At 43.4% G+C, this 20,061-nt stretch overlaps 2 protein-coding genes and 1 long non-coding RNA gene across 5 annotated transcripts in view; 1 reads left to right on the forward strand and 2 right to left on the reverse strand.

The window, feature by feature from the left end:
- RASSF6 (Ras association domain family member 6) overlaps positions 1-5,875 on the reverse strand; it is a 67,402-nt gene extending 61,527 nt beyond the window's left edge. The window contains exon 1 of one of the 2 annotated variants that reach the window (XM_086746901.1): positions 5,833-5,875. The gene's annotated coding sequence lies outside the window, so the exon portion shown is untranslated. The remainder of the gene's footprint in view (positions 1-5,832) is intronic. The other variant, XM_086746903.1, reaches the window with a different exon arrangement.
- Positions 5,876-5,886: 11 nt separating this feature from the next.
- Positions 5,887-17,558, reverse strand: LOC147600778 (uncharacterized). 2 transcript variants are annotated; one of them, XR_015258446.1, is made up of 5 exons: positions 17,460-17,558; positions 16,505-16,612; positions 15,876-16,347; positions 7,546-7,754; positions 5,887-6,078 (listed from the first exon to the last, which is right to left on the reverse strand). It is a non-coding gene; the product is annotated as an uncharacterized LOC147600778 (long non-coding RNA). The 2 variants fall into 2 exon arrangements; XR_015258447.1 differs by lacking the exon at positions 15,876-16,347 and having other exon boundaries at positions 7,546-7,761.
- LOC147600779 (growth-regulated alpha protein-like) lies at positions 17,253-19,265 on the forward strand. The gene is made up of 4 exons (XM_086746904.1): positions 17,253-17,505; positions 17,633-17,759; positions 17,844-17,927; positions 18,063-19,265. The coding sequence occupies exons 1-4, from the start codon at positions 17,448-17,450 to the stop codon at positions 18,079-18,081; spliced, it is 288 nt and encodes a 95-aa protein (XP_086603030.1). The 5' UTR covers positions 17,253-17,447; the 3' UTR covers positions 18,082-19,265.
- The last annotated feature ends 796 nt before the right edge of the window (positions 19,266-20,061 follow it).

Below are 20,061 nucleotides of genomic sequence, written 5' to 3' on the forward strand. Positions count from 1 at the left end.
TTTTGACAGTTATAAAAATAAGCCTGAGATGTCCATTGTTAAAAACCATTGTGAAAATTTATTTTTAATATGACCTGCAGTTAATTATTTTTAATAATAACTATTAGTGCCAGTCAGTGCACAGATGACGTCACAATTTCTTGTTGCTTTCAACATGACACACCAAAAAAATATTATTTTCTCATAGTTTCTCTTTTTTTCCCCATAACTCCTTTCTAAATGCTTCCAAAAACTCTAGACACCTTTCTGACTGCCATAAGACACTGTACACAGTTCTCTAAAAACATCAAACCTGTGACACCCGATCTATTTCCTCCGTGAAAACAGCTAATTTACAATTCATTCTGTGCATGCACAGGTAGGTTATAGGTGCAACTAGGCTCACTGATAATTAACTGTTAGCTGCCTTTTCATGAACCAGGCAGCATTGTGACATCTTTCTACAACCTTCTCCTCTGTAAACGTTTCTCACATTTGTTGGCCTTTTTATTATTTAAGGATATAATGGAGAAGGGAGCCTTCTCATATCCAGGGGCACGGATAGACATTTCATCTTTTTCGCTGCCACCAAGTCAGGGCAATGAGAGTATTTATGGTTCCTGGATTCAAGATCTGTTCCTTCTTGATAGTTCTGTTTTGCTGTGAAAGTGGGATCAAGACAGGAGTGTGAAAATCCTGAGAGGAATGCGGGCATTCCCAAGATTAAGAAAGAAAAATGCCAGGTCCCGGGGCTCCTGCTCACCCCTCTGCCCCCTGAACGTCTACAGGGGATGCAAGCCCAGAGTTTCAGGGGATTGACTTGAGGATACTCCCTGTAACAGTGCTGAGAGGTCCTTGACCACTGCCACCTGAGCTGCTCTCTTACTTATTTAATCTCATTTCTCCTGTCTTACTATTACAGGAAGCTTGGCAAATTAAAGGAATCGGGCGGTGCCAGGGAGAACTTCCCTCTGGGAAATAATGAATTACTTAAGAGAAACTAAAACATAGGCAGATGACAGGAAGACAAATCTTAAATCCAAGAAATGGAATTGTTTTAATAGTATTTGCAGTGTATTCTTTCCTGCTTTTTATGTCTCACTTTGTAGTAAGTTTTTTAAACCAAAATAAGAAAGAACACATACCTTTTGTGAAAACAAACTTTTTCCTCTTCCATTCACTTGAGGAAAGCCCTGTTCATGGCTATGAAGCATCAGTAAAAACAGAGCCCTAACTGTGCCCCATGAGAAGAACGCTAAAGCATTTGGTGGCAGATTTCATGAATAGTAAGAATGGACATGTAGTGAAAGCCTGGCTCGCATGTGTTTCTTTGTACTTGACGCAGGACGTCTAGAAGGAATAAGACTGCAGGAGAACAAGCCACTGCATAAGCATCAAGGCAACAACTAATGCCACGGTCAAAAGGAGAAGTCTTCTAACTGAAAGCCAGTCCCTATCTGTAGGTACTCTGGAAAGCAGTGCCAGCTGTTACAGTCGGAGACACTTAACGAGTACCCATGCAACGGATGTGTGCCTCATGTTCTGCCTTTGGTCAGGCTTTCACAGAAGCCAAGGAGAAGCAAAATATACAAAGCACGGGAAAGGACCAAAGAGCAGAACATCACCTGCTACCACCCACTCTTGGACGTGGGACAGAGCTGTTGCAGTGTTGCTTCCCATACAGAGACACTTAGGGTGAAATCCTCCTCAGCATCTACAGCACTTCAGATTTCAGCCTCCACTGGTGTTCAGCTTGGGCTCTTCCACTAACTAAAACTCCACAAAATCTATGTGAATTAAAACAAAAAAAAAAACCACCCAACCCAAACCCATTGGGACAACAAAGTATCTAAATCCTTGGGCAGTTTTAAAAAGAACAGCCCAAATCCATTTCCACACAGAGACATCTGAGATGCTTCTCTTCATTCAAACCACCTGGGCTGACAAGAAATTACTCTTGATAAGGAAGGGAGAGCAGTCAAAACAGGGAGAGAGACTCATTTCCAAGTTTTAGGTAGGCCGCTCTTCCCTTGCAATATGCTTGAAACAAAGTGGCCCGATGAACTTGCTTTTTCCCATAGGTACAAAGAAAAAGTAGAAATTTTCTTTATGTTCACATGTACAACACTGGGTTTAAAATACAGTTCTGGCATTTCCATTTGAACTACATGTTCCACAAAAAGCGAAAATGTGCTCTTAAAACATGTTACCTGCTAACGTGCTGAGAATACAAAATGGCAAGCAAGGATATGGAAATAGAGCATCCAAGAAAATAAGCTACAGAAATCAGTCAGTGAAATTACGTTGCTGATACAATTTAAAAGGATTTTTTTCTATAAATGTGTGCCTACCTTATGTGTGGTTACACGTCTGTCCTTAGCAAAGCTCCTAGTGTGATACAGTCCAGAGTGACGCGCTGCTTGCAGGAAAATTGTCTCTTTTGCAACATTTAGGAATTTTTAATGACATAACCAAACACTGAACATGAAACACAAATTCTGAGGGTGCAATATCTAAAGAGGATGAATTACACTTCCCAGATGGCCATAACGCTCCAGAACAAGCGACGCCTACATAGACTGAAATCTCTTATCTAATCATGAATGGCATTGCTGCTGCCCTGGCTCTTCCTGATACCAGGAGCTGTGTCCGTAAGTGAGGAAATTATTCCAGTCCTTATGACTAAAACCAGATTAGCTCTCCACAAATGCCCCATGACCTACCTGTAAAAACCCAAGGGTATGTTTGTACAAATAGGCAGTCACAAAAATCCCGACAAATTATTTTCAGTTTCAACAGCCTCCACTCATTGAGAAAGCTACCTGCCCTGCTCAGTACTTACTCTGAACTCCTGGCATATATTTAAAGAAACAGTCCAAGTTTTGTCAATATGAGAATATTCTTCTAATACGAGAACAGGGCCATCATGTAAAGCTAAAGGAAGCAAAGTTCAGACAAAGAGCAAGAGGTGGTTCTTCATGCGACAAATACTTGACCTGGGGAACTTCTTGCCAACGGATTTTGTGTATTTAAAAGTCTATGAAGATTGAAGACAAGATTCAACAAGAACACAGGAGAAATTCCACTGAGGACACCTAGATGCACAGAAATGCCATCCAGGTTGGGAAATCCCTGCTCTAAAACTGTGTGAGTGTGAGAATATTTTAGACAAGTAGTCTCAAATGCTTGTCCTCTTCTTTTCCTTTTTTTCCAAGGCATCTACTCTTTTCCAAGGCATCCCCAGCTCAGGAATAAAATACCAGCTTCAGTGAATCTGTACTAACTTCGATGGACCCTTACTCTGATCCTCAACGGCCATTCTTACATTTCCTGGTGTACATCAGAATCCAGTGCAATTTACGAAGGAAACCTAAAAGTCCCATCAGAGATGCAAGAACTAGGAGACCGGCCTGCATGAGATTTGTATAGGATCACTTCTAGTGCTAGCGCCTAACAGCACCTGCTTAACGGTGCTTTCTCGGATAACAAAATACATAAAGGTTTTTGTCCAGTCAAACAGAACTTTTATTAAGTGTCAAGAAATCAAGATGAAGTATGATACATGTAACAGCATTTGATCAAAATTTCTGGAGACGCTCAAAATCGAGCAAAATTAATTCCTGTGGTATCAGTCCAATGTCACTATGGGTGTGACACAGCAGTGCCACTAACTCCAGCACTGACCTCAGCTTGGGCTTTTACAGGCTGCCCCTTTATCTACAGGGACACAAACAGCAAAAAACCCAACCTCTCACACCAATTCACATGTCCTGCTGCTAGCAAATTGTTATTCTAGCTCTTAAGAGCTATGAATTCTGTCTGTTGCTGACAAACAACTCTTTCCATCTATACTGAAATGCAGGAAGTAACTTCAGATCAACATTTCAGCCTCACTGATGGGAATCTAAGCCCAACAATGTTCTTCTGTGGAAATGTAATGACTACTTTTGAGCACATAGGCTTAGTCTCTAAAACAACGTGACTCACTGATGCAGTTTGCTTCCTTTTACAGTATTAACAATCAGATATGACTGCTATGAAGTCTGCTGTGTGGCCCTCCAAACAAAAATGTCCTCTAAGCTGCAGTGTTGGAAATCTTGCATCTTCTGCTTTTAAGAAAGGCTGTAAATTAAATGGCCACCTTCCAAGTATTTCTGAATGCCAAGTATTTCATCTGAGTAAGAAAACATGTTTGCCTACATGAATTCTTTCCTGTTTTACGCTGATCTTTAGGGTCTCTGACAGCTTAAGACAACAGATATTCTTCAGTTCAGTTAAGACACAATGAATCAGGAAGTACTATAACAATGCCACCCAACCCCAATACAGCTGCCCCCTGCTATTAAAGATGCAGGTACATATTTAGGGGAACTTTTTGCCCAGCACTTGAAGGGCAACTGAACTACATGCTACATACTTAATTCCAACTGATTTCAACCACTGCACTGTAGGAGGTTTCTGATTCCCACCAAAGCAGCCTGCAAACAATACCAGACCCACAACATAGGCCACAAGACACACTGTTCCTCATGTGCCCAGAAAAGCCAAAAAGCTGCTTTGCTCCTGCTAGATCAGGAGGTCACAGAATCAGAGAATCATAGAATGGTTAGAGTTGGAAGGGACCTTCAAAGGTCATCCAGTCCAACCCCCCTGCCAGGAGCAGGGACATCCCCAACCAGATCAGGTTGGGGTCATTTACCTTTTCTTCACCACTCACTCTCACATTTGCATTCGAGATCACTGAGGCTTGCTCAGATAAGAAGGATTTGAGCTATAGCATTTAACTACAGCATCAAGTAGCTTGAGTTTGGTGCATGATGATACCCTGTGATGATCTGAACTGTCAATGCAAAAGCTATATGCAATCCTTGTACCTTTGCATTTAGCTTCATTTTATTTTTACTGATAGCCATATATTAACAGATTCTAGACTCCTTGCGAGGCATTCGGTAGGTTTCTATAAGAACAAAGACTTAGCATACCACAGTAACTGGCTTTGAATGAAACAGCAACAGAAATATAAATTCTACCACAGTGCAAATACCTTCCCTGTGGGACAGCAAATAAAGGTTTAGAAACAGCAGCTACTTAAACCCCATCCCATTTCTGGGAAAACTATAAAAACTGAGCCATTTATTTGCTCAAGGTAGCTGAGGCATTACTCAGTAAACACCCTAACCATAATGAGCCCAGCATATATGCTCAATGCACTCAACTGCACTGTTCTGTTCAGTTCTAATCTGCGCTACTGAGCATTTGGCATACTGCACGTATGCTTGTGGCTGATGTTTTCATGGTAAATGTGGTGGGTTTGGCTCTGAAGGGCACTCTCCCTTCCTCTTGCTTTGAATGCTAAAAGTATTGTTCTGTTATATACTCTCAAAGGAAATAGGGCAACTCTGGGCTCTTGTTGGGCAAAATGACCACAATACATTAACTTAGTAACAGCCATCCACTACTGTTTTGTACAAGTGGGTATTTCCGCTACTCCTGAGGCTCCTACCAGCTGCAGCCATTCACACATAGATGGGATATTTGCCTTCTGCATCAGGAATCCCTGACGGCCATCGTATAACCATAAACCAGAAATAAAGTATCTCATACCAGCATGTCAGGCTGAACGCTGTGCTACCTCAGGAGTAGCCTGACAAGTGGATCCAGCGTTCGTACTTTGAGGGTGGGAACATTTTTCACAGGCTAGATTGCCGAACAGATCCAGCAGCTCAGTTTTGATTCACTGTCCAAAGTCTGTCAAGACATCTAGTCCCCTTATGTAGGTAGGAAGTAGATATTTAAGTACCTTGGATGATCTGTGTCTCTGGTATATTTATTTTCAAACAAAAAGAAACTTACCTTCTGAGCAGGACTTGCTTGATTTATTTAATCCACAGACATTAGTCCTGAGCAGGACTTGCTTGATTTATTTAATCCACAGACATTAGTCCTGCTTCCATGCAGGACTAGCCTCCAAGTATGCACTTCCCTACATGAAACAAGCGTGTTCTGGGACGTTTCCATCCTTAATGCTTCTTAAGACCGGGGCTGAATTCCTCTTTACACCTGCTGTGCCAATGCTTCTCATAACTGCTGTGGTTAGCCCTACAAATGTCACAGAAAGAACATGTGAGAACTGACTCCCGAACAACTTACATAACCTGCAAAGGGCTCTAATGAGCATGAGGATTTCTACAGATCTGGCCCATATACTTGATTAAAAACCCTCAAACGTTGAAGTAGTTTTATAAGTAACCATGTAAGTTTAGAACTCCAGAAGGAAGGCATTTTGAAAACAGAAAAACAACTTTTTAAAAACTGATCATTTGTTTTTCTGAGGTCATACGGGGTGAAAAGATTGTAAGTGAAACATTATTCAGCAGCATTGCTAGAGATCAAACGTGATACAAGGAAATACAGAAATACAGATTCTGTGTACCTATTTAAAAGCGGAATATTTGTGATCACTAAAGATCTTGTGAGCGCACTCAGTTATGTTTTGCATCTGGAACGAAGAAGATAAGCCAAATTGTTTTAGTACTCTACGACACAGTAGAGAGGTTTTAGTCCACGTCGAACACCATCTGCATCTAATTTTTGCCTACTGAGAAAGGAATATCTAAACCATGTGTTCATTGAGTTTGTTTGTCAGAAAATTCCATTAGCTGCAGTTGTCACTGTCCTTCTGAAATATCATAGGATTTATTGTAACTTGTACTGTTCTTCTGAAATATCGTAGGATTTATTGTAACTTGTACTGTCCTTCTGAAATATCATAGGATTTATTGTAACTTCTCTTCAGGATACTGCTCCAGATGGCACGCTGCTAAGGGTTTGGCAGCTATGTTTGTTTGTGTGCATCGATTATTTGTTTAAGTAGCACTTACAGTTTTCCAACTGTGAACTTAGCTGTTCATAAACAGGAGCATAGGTGAACCCTTCCTAGCAAGCCAGAGCTCACTGGCAGCTGACAGTATCTTAGAGATACAAATTTGAGGGAATATATCTGTTTGCTTCAGGTTTCACAAGTGTCTCAGCATCTACCCAGTATGTAGTAAGAAAAAATTGTGAAGATTTTGCAGCTAAGAAGTTAGTTTCTGGGCCATTCCTCCAACTGGAATTGACTAAGCAGGGAAGCTGACCACTTCTTGCTCTTACTTCTGCAGAGGCAGGCAGCTTTTTATTTGCCATACGTTATGGGAATCTTTTATTATCAGGTCTCCAGGAAATGAAATCTGAAAAACATTTCCTATTTGGAAGTTATTTCTCTAAGTCCCCCGATGTCATTCAGGAAAAAGAACTGAATCTGACTTTCAAGTAAAATATCGGTGAAATAGAGAAAGAATAAACACAAGCGACACAAGTCCCAGGGAAGAGCCCTCACTAGCATTTAGTTACCTTTCTCTGAATAATTGTGCAGGGGAGACCACATAGAACAAATAGTTGCTAGTTTCAAACTCGGTGTATATGGAAAAATGAACTGTACAACTGATGAGAGGCCAGCCTGTAGAAGACACGACAATGTGCCACGGTAGCTTAAACAACACATAGCCCTTCCACTCAGTAGCTTACCGTTCCACTCTGCACTGAACGCTCTGCTGACGACTCTCTGCCAGTCCCTCTGCACCCCAATAGCGTTGCTGTTACTGTGTCTTTGATGCAATGCAGGAAAGCTCTCAGACATCGCCTGCTGACATGGAGGGTGTTGGTAAACAAACGTTTGGCTGGAGACATTCAGGGGTTTTGGTTTGGTTTAACTGCTTTTCCTCACCGGCAAGAAACTCATGCCTATTAAAGAAAACGCACGGATAAGAGCCAGCAATACGTGGTGACAGCAGGACATTGATCATCCTCCCTCAGAGGCAAACTAACTGGAGTTCAACAGTCACGTCTCCAGGTCCAGCGTGGGAAATACTAATACCTCCAGAGTATACAGGGCTCAAGGTGTAATTATGTAGGTAACTGGGTGATTACTGTCTCTCACATTTTGTTATCCAAATATAGGACACAAGAACACAGAAAGACCCAAAAAATACCATCAAAAAGGCTGAAAGAGAGGCCTCAAAGAACTGCTCTGTCGTTTAGATTAAGGTCAGAGCATTAAGATAAAAAAAAAAAAAAAAGTTGTTTCAGGCCTGTACAGTCCTCCTGTGACACAGCAAGAGCCTTGCCAGTGTTCTGTTGAAGTTGCGCAATGGACGATGCACGCCACCACCACGCCCCGGTGAGGACAGGCTCCCTGCTCCGCAGGCTGAGCACAGCTTTGTGGACAAACAGCCATGGGAGCCAGCTCAAAACTCGGCTTTGCACAAACCCTTCCTGCCTGGCTGGCCATCAGTGGGAGAAAGGGAGCACAAGGAGAAACCAGGCAGAGACAACAGGCGGGCAAGCACACAAGAACCTTGCAAACAAAAGAGCCCAGTACAGGGGCAATTAGTGCAGTAGAAAAAAACACCAAGACAAGGGTTTTGCCAGATCCTGGACAAAAGGAATTTGAAGAGGGAAAATGACATCTGGCATTTGGCTCCGTAAGAAAGGAATGCTTTGTCCATTATAATAAATACCCGGGGTTACATGAAAAAATATCTAATTCCATCAATACACCTTTTCCACTGACTGAAAAAGTACTTCAGACCCCCAAATTTTTATTAATCACCAATGACAAGAAAGGGTGACACTGGTATGAGAAGTAGAATCAGTTTGCAAAGAAGATACATTGTCAGCTAGCATTCCTGGAGGAACAAGAGGAAATAACTGAAGGAGCTGGTGGGAATGGGTGGGTGTGGAGGGGGCTGGAAGAAAACAGACAAAAGGAATTAAAATCAAAAGAAAGTGAGACTATAAAATCCAAGAAATGGAGAAGGTTCAAAATAAGAGATGATGTTCTAAAACAGCGGCTGGAAGTTTTCCAAAGAGAACTGCAAGAAATGATGATGAAAACATTCTTTTTGGAACAGCAAACATTACACTTCTGCTGCGAGGGGAATGCTAGCCGCAGACTTGCCAGTTCAGAATGGAGCAGAAATTAAGGAGGAGTCGGGAAAATTGATCTTCCCCTTAAAACAGTGGGGGACAGTAAATTTTCATTTAATCTAGAAATCACTGGATCTAAATCACTGGTTAGAGGCAGCACAATTTAAAGAAAAAAAAAAAGTCATTTGCCCCAGAAGAACAATCAGTGAGCAGGGGATTTCCACTACAAGAAGAAATGTGAAGCTATATAGGACTGGCCAAGTCTCCACAGAAGTCCAGAGGTGCAGTTTGATGGGTTTCTCAGCCTGTTAAGCAAGACTTCTTTGGGAATTGCTTTTATTGCAAAACTATTATAAGTGGCTCACTGAAAAAGGAAAGTGGTCAATAGTATAGTTACTCAGCAGTTTTAGTGACCAAAGGAGCTCCTGATTTGAATTGCCCATTTTTCCAAATTTCTGTCACATCAGACTTAGATGCTAATGCCTACAATTAGGAACAGTATTGTTTGAACAACTCAAAACCCAAGTCTAAAGTTTCCTCCACCAAATAATTTCACCCAGCAGAAGCTTTGAGAACTTATTTACTTTTTTGTTACTTTTTGCACAGAAAAAAAAGCCCCTTGCCGTCAGGATAAATCATACCTCCTTGCATCAAAATCCTGGGACAACCTCCCAGCAAGTTACAAACTGCAATGCTATGATCTCAGGATTATTCACAAATACAAGCACAATCACGATAGCGCCAGTACCTTGCCTAACTAGCACTGCTGTGCTAACTGCTTCACAAAATGGTCTGGCATTGACCCTTCTAAAAGCTATGTTGCCGGGACGGTAGCAAATGGCTCTGTAAAGTAATTATTCATCAGACCTGGAGATCTAGGTGGCTGAACAAGCATCAAGCGTATTTCAGCAATTTAATGGATTCCAGTTTCATAAAACACATCTCATATCTGCATGTCAACAATTCGAGTGGCTGCCGGAAAAGCTCAACAGATCTTGCAGAGAGTGACGCACCTGCCTCTGCAGAGTGAAACACAGGTGCAGGAAGCAGCATATGCCATTGCTTTTAAGAATTTACTGAACATCATCAGTTCAGTAATGCCCCATGAGTCAGGGCAGCTTGTGTTTGGGCTTCACCCAGTACCAGAACATCATGATACCAGCATAAGATGGGTGCAAACAAAATCTGAATGTGCCCTATATACTTTTACTTACTTCCTCCTGCCAAAGCAGAACAAACATTTGTTCTTGCCATATTTGCAAGCAGAACACCAGAGCCAAAATTTAATTTGCACCTCACTGTGCCACATGGGGAGACGTCTGTAGACAGCACACTGCCGGTGGAAGCAGAAGAGCATGCTTAAAATCAAGCACAATCCACTACGCGAACACGCAGGCTCCATTCTCGTTCATTAAAAGGATCTGAACTATAGCCTGTACTTCCCCCAGAACTTCAGACCATCAGTTTCCACAGTCTTTTGAGCAAGTGACTTGTAAGGAAATCTGACGCTCTGAAAGGTTTATGTTTGAACCATCAATAACCAATAAACAAATGCACAGCAATCCGGGATGGTTCATGGCTGACTAAGCCAGACATCGCCAGCAGCAGACCAGTCATCAAGCCAATAAAAGCACATTTTCTGACTCACTGAATTCCTGTTGTCAAAATTTTATAAACTCTTCACTTTCTGTTAATTCCTTTTCCAGAAAGCTAAGGCAGGTGGAGTCCCTGTGTCCTCAGGCTCCTATTGTGAGAGGCAGAGTGCGCAAGGCTGCACTAACTCCTGCTTCTGTCTCGCTCCCCTCGGCTTTCTCTGTTTGGTGCTTCACTTCTGACAGTCATTCTACAAAAGAGAGGCAATTTGCGTAAGCACTGCTCACTGTGAACACAATTTTAACAAAGAGAGTCAAAGAAAATGAGCATTGTTGTAGCTGGTTTATATTGAACACTGCAGTTTCACCCACTCCTAGTTAAGATTAACACACACCAAAAATAAAAAAAAAAGTGCATTTTACTTACCCTAATCTTTCTAAAATGACGATTAAAAGAACCAGAATAAGATGCAAATGGGTAATGCTGGATCAATAAGGTCTACAAGAGTGAGTTTTCAGTGAGAAGTACCGAGCACAGTTGGTTTCAAATGACATGTACCACGAGTACAAGCCAGGGCTGCCCAGATGGAAAGGCTGACGGAACAATGCTCCACTAGAAAAAAATTAGGATTCAAACAAACTGATCCACTTCACTAGAAAGCAATGATTTTGTCAAATTCAAGCATATATTCAAATGCTAATGGCAAACTTTATCTAAATTAAACTACTTTGATCTCACAGCAAAACAGTATTTTGGATAACTCACTGAGCATTAAGCAAACTTATCAATATCATTTTTTCCTTCCTTTCAACTAAATAGCAGGCATTTTTTGTTGCCAGGAACAAAACAATTGATTTTATTAGAGTTCAAATATGCTGAAGAATGAACTTCCACATAGCACTCAAAGTGCTTTAAGAAAGTATTCCCTGGGATGGCAGCTTTAATATCTCCCAGGGTGTAAATCAAGGATGACTTTTTCACTTTTCCTTCATTGCAACACAACCAATGAAAGCAGCAGAGAGGATTAAAGTGTGGGTGTCATAAGAGAAGACTTCAAAGATTTTGTGATGATTCCAAATGTTCCCATTTTCATGCGGTCACCAGTCTCGTGTCACTGCTTTCTCAACTGATGTCATCACTTCAACCTAAAGACCACAACTATCCAAAGCACGACTTCAAAATTTACTCAGCTCCGCTGAACCTGAAAACTTAGTTGGATTTAAATTGGCTTAACCCAGGTTTGGGGCTTTTGTTATTGTTGTTTTGGATTTGGGTTCTTTACTGGGTGAATAGTTCGTTTTTTAAGACACATTTGCTTTACTTCCAACTATTTGCAGAAGTAACCAATTTTTACGTATTTATTTTGAAACAGGTCATTTCCCAGTTGTGGGAAATCTTTGCTTTCAGGCTTAAAGTATAAGGATAGGAGGACTTCACTAACACCACTGGAACAATCGTCAGCTCTTACAGGATGTGCTGTATCACGTCGGCACAAGGCACAGGCAAAGTGTAAGTCCTGCTGTCAGATGTTAGAGCCAGACAGACAAGCAGCAGCAGCCAATTATATATTCAATATAATTATACCTGAACTAATGCACAAACCACAGAACCAAGATCTGCCCCAGCAATCAGAATCCTGCCAGAACAAGCAGGCCCTAACAGCCCACCGCAAGAGATTGACTCTACTTTCTAAATAAAGAGTTGCTCCTGATGTTTTTACAGATCCAAGGGCAAGAACTTGCAAGAAGTTTGTAAGATGCAGAGCATTTTCAGCTGCTAGTAAGGCCAAGGAGACCTCTTTATGCCTTTTAGGAGTTGTGATGACCTCAAAGACCTTATCAACTGAACAGCTATGTGGGAGTGGAAGGAGTTACCCAATTGTAATCTTTATCCAGGATCACACCTGCCACTAGAAAGCCTAGGGGTTCTTATCTCTGAGTGGGGATAAAAACAAATCGCTTGAACAATTTCTCAAAATGAAGCCACTCTTGCCCTTATATGTTAGGTATAAAACTCCAGAACCAGTCAGTCCACTACCAACAAGTCAATTTATGTGTTTTTTGTAATTCTTGTATGTCCAGGAGTCACACAAAGTAAGGTCACAGTGTGGCAGTAACTACAATCCCATTGCTATCTGAGAAAAGGTAAGTTGGCACTTCAAACTGGAAAGCAGAGAAATTATTACCAAATGAACTGATATCAAAGCCAACCCTTTATATTTGCTAAGGTAATGCTTGAGTAATACAAACACATTCCTTTGCAGCTATTAACAGCGTGTATGTTTGTTCATGCTCTTATTGTCACCAATGAGCAGCACAAGTAAAGAGAACCTCTAACTCTGTTGATGAGAAAAAGGCAGACCTAAGGACTCCAGAATGTTAAAATTAGGTGAAGATTCAGCAAATACCGACCATCATTTGCTACAGATGATAATTTTAAATGGAAATGTTAACATCTCAAAAGGTATCAAAGAAACAAGCACACAACCATGTGCAACACGTGCCATGACGCAGTTGACATAACTGAGGTGAGATCCTTCGTAACCCAAGCTGAACAATGGGACACCTGTATTTCTTATGTATTCGGGTATTATTTACAAGGGAATGTGTACTGGAAACAGTTCAAAACTAGAGAAACACACAAAGAATTCAAGGAAATAAAATATCTGGTAGTTATAAAATACATTTTGCAGAAAATCGTAGCATGATGTTGAAATTGGGTACAACCTCCAGCAAATCATCCTGGAGACTGAAAAGCCACAGTATTGGCTCTCTGAGAGCAGAGATGATCCTAAGTTTGTACCTCATTACAGAGCTGGATGCGCAGGAGGAGTCATAGGTGCCAGGGAATAGCATAGCTAGGGAATACAATGAAGCACAGTATTGGTAAAGGTAACATAACAATAAAGATGAGAGGGGATATCAGCAGTATATACTCTCTGAGCGTAGACACTAGTAGGCAGCAGTGGCTTGACATTCCTCTAGCTCTCTCTTACAAATCAGAACATAATCCATTCCTAATCAAAGCACTGGAGGAAACACTTGACTTGTTAGGAAACACTCCTGACCCTTCAGGGATTGCCCAGTTAAACGGCGACGTTTAAAAGTTGACCTAAGACTTGTACCTCGGACATATCCTCCAAATTCTTTTTTTTTTGGTGCACTTAGGAAAAGTCCTCGCTTGTTGAAAGAGATGCTCTCTCTTGTGTAATTGTCTTTTAGCTTTTCTGGGCCTGCCGCCAGCGCATGCATGTTCTCACTACAGATGCCAAGCCAAATACCTGCTGTGGAAAGGCAAGCAGCCAAAGCCTGCAACAAAGCAAGAGAATCACTTCCTGCATTTAGTGAACTAACAACTGGGTACATGAAGGAGATTAAGTCCTGTGGCTACTAATACTCTGTACGCATTTCCTCAGGGCCTGCCTAAGCTGGGACAGCTTTCTATGCTCCGGTAACCCTGAGGCCACGCTAAGGATACCGAGGGATTTCAGAGCTCCTACCAGAGAACATAACAGGTGAGGTGGTTAACTGCAATGGTAACTTCAACAAAGGCAAATACAAACACTGTGGTGAGTTCTGTCATAGCTATACTGACACCATCACTCATGATAACTAATTTAAACTGAAGCACATCTGCACCACCTGCAGCTAGTGCAGGAGAAACTTATCTTAAAATGAAAGAGAGAATGGCAGCAGGCAGGGAAGAACTCAGCTTTTTAAATTCTGTCTGATGTGATGCTGTCTGTTCCCTATCTTTTCCTTACTTTCAAAGGCAGTGAGGGGAGCCAGAGGAAAGGGTAGGATCCAAGTAGTTCATCTACAGCTCAGCTTTTTTGCTACTGGCATCTGGACTGAAGAGAGCCACTCAGATTCACATGGAAAGTAGCTAGAGGTGATCTGGAAGTTTGCAGGTACAAAGCTTTGCTCAGGCAGATGGTCTTGCCTTCTGAAATACTCGTGGAGATACTTATTTCCCTTGTGCCAGGCCTGTTTGTGCGAGTACTGACTGGCAGGCTCAAGCTCTGTAATACCTACTGCATCTCAGCATGGTCACAACCTCTCTCGCTACCGCTCTCATCTCAGCACATGCCTCTGCCGGAGAGCTGGCTGCCGAGTTTCACACATTGCTGCTCCGTGTCCAAACCAGCCTCACGCTTCCAGACCCCAGGAGACTTCTTCGGGAATTTCCTCAGCAGTAACCACTGCGGAATGAGTCTGACAGTTCAGATATTGTGAACACTCATCCGAGCATAAAACACAGCACCATCACGTAAACTGTCCTTACTCATGTGTACTGTCCAAGAACACTTCATAATCTGACTGTGCACGAGTGACAATTTCTGACTCAACAGATCTGCTCTGCACATTTTTTCAGAGCTTCTAATGATAGCTTCAGTGACCTGCGCTGGATTATCTGTGCATCATCCTAACTGTTTATTGCCTCAGTTTGCTACAGCTGGGCAAATCCTTCTTCCTGGTAATACAGCGTAAGCCCCAGTTTCGGTGTTCAGCTTGTGAGGGCTATGTTTAGGAGAAAACTAGTTCTGGAAACACAGAGGTCTGTAAGTGTGGAACAGGGCACCTGATTCCCATAGCTTAAGGTCACTCAAGTGTGGGTGTTCCTACCGACATATTAATGCACACACACAAATAAAATCTGCATTCATTTCTCCGCGAGGCCATATAAGCCACCCGACATTTCCCCAACGTTTTTCATGGTCTAATCACACCTAAACAGCTGGACAAGAGACAGCGCCGGAGGTAGCTAACTGCAAGCTATGCGCTGGCTGCAAGCAGGAACATCCGGATTGTGCAGCTGGCAAGGTGGAGAGAACACAGCTTATGCTGCAGATTTTCCTTCAATGGCAGTGCTAGTCTGGTGCTCGCTCTCCCTCCATCCAACACTGACTCTCCAAAAACCTTGATGTCACTTGGTAGCCCTTTTTGCAATATTTATGGAGCTGGGCAAATGATACAAACTTTACTGGAGGGGTAAAATTGGGGAGGAGGAGGAACGACAGCAGGACAGAGAGATGTCTCGATCATGTAATTTCCTTTAAAGACCAAGCTACAAGCCAACAGCTTCCAAGCACGTCATTACCAAACTGCAATTGGAAAGGGGTGCAAATTAGTCATTAGATATTTCCTGATTACATGGGGCAGTCACGATTTGCTTATGACATAAAATGTTCCTGCATGGCTGATGTTTCGAGAGATTAAGCCAGCAGCCCTATGAACTATCTGGTCTGTAGACAAAAAAGCTCAGGAATGAGTGTCTCTGTGCACCACGAGGCTGCCACCTAATTAAGCTCTCGCTAGGACTGATTCAGGTGCTACATCCTATCTGTTTTGAGTCCTGACTTCGTTTGGTTTTCAGACAGTATATCGTCTAATAGGATTACTGTACTGTGATACTTGTAATTTCAAAAATCACCTTATTTTGCTTTCCATCTTGGCACCCCTGCAAGTATAGTTTTACCTACAGTTAATTATTGTTATGTTCTGTTACTGTTGTTATAATACAATGATTACTTGGCTTGTCTCTAAAATAAAGTAAACATAACCTACATATTTCTGTTGCAAGAAGGTACCTCTGTGCTGACAGTTTTCTTACAAGGAAACAATGTCAATTTTCCCCTGAAAATCAAGTCAAGCCAGTTCAAAACATTCACTGTAATATGGTTGGTTTCAAGTAGTTCTAATAATGATTCATGAGCAGATCTCTTCTTCACAAACCAGGAATGTTTCACTGAAATCTGACTGGTTTTATCTGGTTTTGCATTAGGTCTTGAAGTTTCAGATGTATATTCTACAACAAAGAAATATTTGTTAAGTAAATAAAGATTAGAAAGTTGCAGAGAGAAAGAGATCTAAGAACATACTTGCAAATTTAAAATACCAGCATAGCCATAAACACGTCATAAATCAAAGCAGAATGTGACATCTGGCACCAAAAAAAAACTGACCTAGAAGCTTTAGGGATACATGAGGCATTCGAATTGTCTGGGCAAGACACGTGGCAGCCTAACCCAGGAACAACTCATTTGCTGAACTCCGCTCATGTTCACAAGTACCTGTGGAAAAGAGAAAAAGGATCAGCTGCAAAAAAAAAAGGACATGCAAAATCGTATTTCGTACTGAAAATAATTACAAAAGAAAGTGCTTTGACCATAATTGAACTGAAACCACAAAATAAATAAAGCTCAGAGAAATTGCATTTAATTTTCTTTAAAAGCTCACAGAAAAATGCTTTTTTGCTGCTTCATAACAAAAGTTAGCCAAATGCCTTGACAGTCATGAAGACAGAGTGACCCATCTGTGCAGAGGAGTGCAATAGAAGGCTTGTATTAGTGGAGTGTAGGTATGGAAATTTGAGTGTCTCCTAGTTGTAGGAAAAACAAGACCTGCAGTTTTCAAAAAGCAGGTGAGGAAAGGGGTGCTCAGGGGAGCAAGCCCCACTGGACGAGCGGGCATAGTTACAGGGGGTTAGCCAGCAAGGCAGGCTGCAGAGCCCAGACCCTCCTTCGGCTCAGCACCCGGGACCGAGAAAGCAAACCGAGATCCTCCACAAAAGAGCCTCAGCTCCTTCCAGAGAATGGGACGACTCTCCTCGAGGTCCCACGCAGGCCCTGAGCGACCCTCGGGACGCTGCAATGCCATGCTTCCCCTCCTCTGCCCCTGAAAGAGCCGCTGTGCCGGGAGCCTCCCGCGGCGGGGGGCAACCCCATCCTCTTCTTGCCCCGCTCCTTCAGCACCCGACACCGGCGGTGGTCCAAGGCAGAGGAGGTGGGGAGCCCAGCCAGACACAGCCCCCTCGCTCCGCTCCGCGCCCGGGAAATCCCCCGGCAGCTCCCGGCGGGAGATAAAAGCACCACGGCCGCGGGGGCCGCACCGACGGCTGCCGCAGCCATGAGCCCACACCTCCGCCTCCTCCTCCTCCTCCTCCTGGCCGCCGCTCTCTGCCAGGGTAAGCGGCTGCGGAGTCGGCCGGGCTGAGCCGGGGGCTCCGGCCCGTCGGCGGCCGGCGCCCCCAGCGCCAGGGCCCGGGGCTGAGGCGGGGCTCCCCCCGCTCCCTCCCTCTCTCCCTCCCGCAGGCGCGCCGCCGGCCGGGGAGCTGCGCTGCCGCTGCGTGCGGGCCGTGTCCGAGGTGATCCCGCCGCGGCGCCTGGCCCGCCTGGAGCTGCTCGCCGAGGGCCCGCACTGCGCCGTGCCCGAGGTCATGTAAGTGCCCGGCCCGGGCCCTCACCCCGGCCCCGGCCCCGGCCCGCACCCGGGCCCGGCCTTAGCCGCTCCCTCGCCCCGCAGAGCCACGACGAAGCGCGGACAGACGGTCTGCCTGAGCCCCTCCGCGCCGTGGGTCCAGCTGCTGGTCGCCAAGCTCCTCCGCAGGTACTGGCTGCGGGGAGACCCGGGAAGGAGCCGGGCGGCCTCGGTCTCCGGGCACAGCATCGCCGTATCCCGCTGGCGGCCCGCAGGTGCGGGCAGGGAGGGCTGAGCTCTGACTTCTTGGCTTTTTGCTTTCAGCTCAACACAGAAAAACTGACGGGGGAGGAAGGAAGGAACTCGCTGGAGGGGAGAGGATGCTGAGCCTGAGGCTTCGGGTCTTCTCCTCTTGAAGTGCACCGTGTCTGAGCTCAGCCTATTTATGGAGGACTTTATTTAATGTAATGAGATCTGATAGTATTAACTTAAATAATGCAAGTACGATGTAGGATGTATCTTTGATCTGGACATGGTCTGTAACGCACAATTCTGAGTGCTGTACTAATTTTCTACCTTCACAACCTTACTTTGAGGAGTTGTGCAGGAGAAAAGATACAAGGAATATCCTGAATTCTTTCACAGAAAAAAAAATTTCCTGGGCTCCAGCATCAGCAAACCATCGAGGAGGCTTCAGCAGCAGCATGAAGTGTATTTGCATGCTGCACACCTTTGTAAGGACTTGAGTAACTCACATAGAAACATTTATTCTACATAGCAGCTCTGAGTAGAGAAGAGAACTGCTGCCTCCCAAAACACATCTTTGTTTTGTTTTGCACATCGTATAACTATGTGCCTGGAAAAAAAAAGCTTTCCCAGCTACTGTGAGAAATCCGTGCCGCCTGCTGAGCCAGAGCTTAACTCAGCAGCACGAGGTCACCAGCAGCTTCCAGTTCCCGTCTCCTGCCAGAAGTCCTGGGATAGGCAGCACTGCTCATCTTCTGCCTTTGCATTTTGAGGGAGCTGCTGGGTTTTGCTCCTTGCAACTTTAGACATGTGATGTCTTTTTTTGGTATGGCATAATGTCATAATTGATACAAAGTTCTATGTAAGTGACCGTGTTGTCGTGTTGATGGATGTTTATTTATTCAAGTCCAAATTCCTTTTGGAATTGTGTATATGCAGTTTCCTCTGCTCTTTGTATTTCTGTCCAGCAGAACATTAAGATGAAGAGGGATCTAAACCACTTTTAAATATTAGTACTTAAATGTCATCATGGTGAGACCTTATGATTTCTCTTCATCTACTCATGTTCCAAAATGCTGAAGAAGCCCTCACAGTTACGTATGTCTAATTAATGTGTAGAGGTATCATCACTTATCCAGAATAACTGTAATATGTTCCTGTAAATCAAATGGAAGATTTTTTCCCTAATGTTTTTATTACTATGTATGTTTACTAATTAAGAAATTTTCCCTTGTTTCTTAAGAGTTTTGCTTTTAAAAAAATAAATATTTAGATACACTTCCCTGGTATCTGCTTCCATGTGTTAACATAAAAGAGAGATCTTACAACACCAAATCTTGTCGGTTTAGTTAATAGCTTCTGCAAGCTGTGCCCGTTGATCTACTTTCGCCATTCCAAAACTGCAATCCTCAGCATTCTTTTGCCTTAATGGGAGTTCGGGACTGAGAGCAGTAGGACTGAGCCTCTTTTATTTGCAGGGGAATGAAACTCTTTGGGAAGCTGATGTGAAAAGCACCAGGGCTCCGCTGTCCTCCCATGCATTTCACTGCAGCCACCTAGAAGTTGAAAACTGGGCTAGAGACAATAGGATGTGGAGCAATGAAACAACTCTTTCCCACACATCCCGCTAGATATTTATCTAGCCAGTTTCTGCTTCCTTTTGGAATGAGGGAAAGGACAGGTTTCTTATGGCCAAATGGCTCATATGTGTTCTTAGCAAGGTTACGAGACAATGTGTTACCCTTCCATCCTCCTGCTGTGCTTGCAATGAGCTAGTGCAGACCCCGGGAGAGGCTAAGAAGGAACCCTGCCCTTTCGGCAGATCCCTTGCAGGCCAAGGGCAGGGAGCGAGTCTGAGCTGGTTTAGGTTGAATGAAGCCAGGAAACAGCAGTCTGGGTGGCATGGAGGTCAGATAACATAACTTCATTGCCAATAACAGATTGACGCCATTTTAGAGAAGAAGCTGTGCGATTATCTCAGGTTTCTCAAGCCTAGGAGGCTCTTCGTGTCTAGTGACATGCTTTTGTCATTTCACCTACAGCAAAGGAGCAACACTATTTTCACTATGTATTTTTG

Source organism: Chlamydotis macqueenii, chromosome 4 (assembly GCF_036417535.1).
Source record: "Chlamydotis macqueenii isolate bChlMac1 chromosome 4, bChlMac1.mat, whole genome shotgun sequence".
Taxonomy (NCBI): Eukaryota; Metazoa; Chordata; class Aves; order Otidiformes; family Otididae; genus Chlamydotis; species Chlamydotis macqueenii.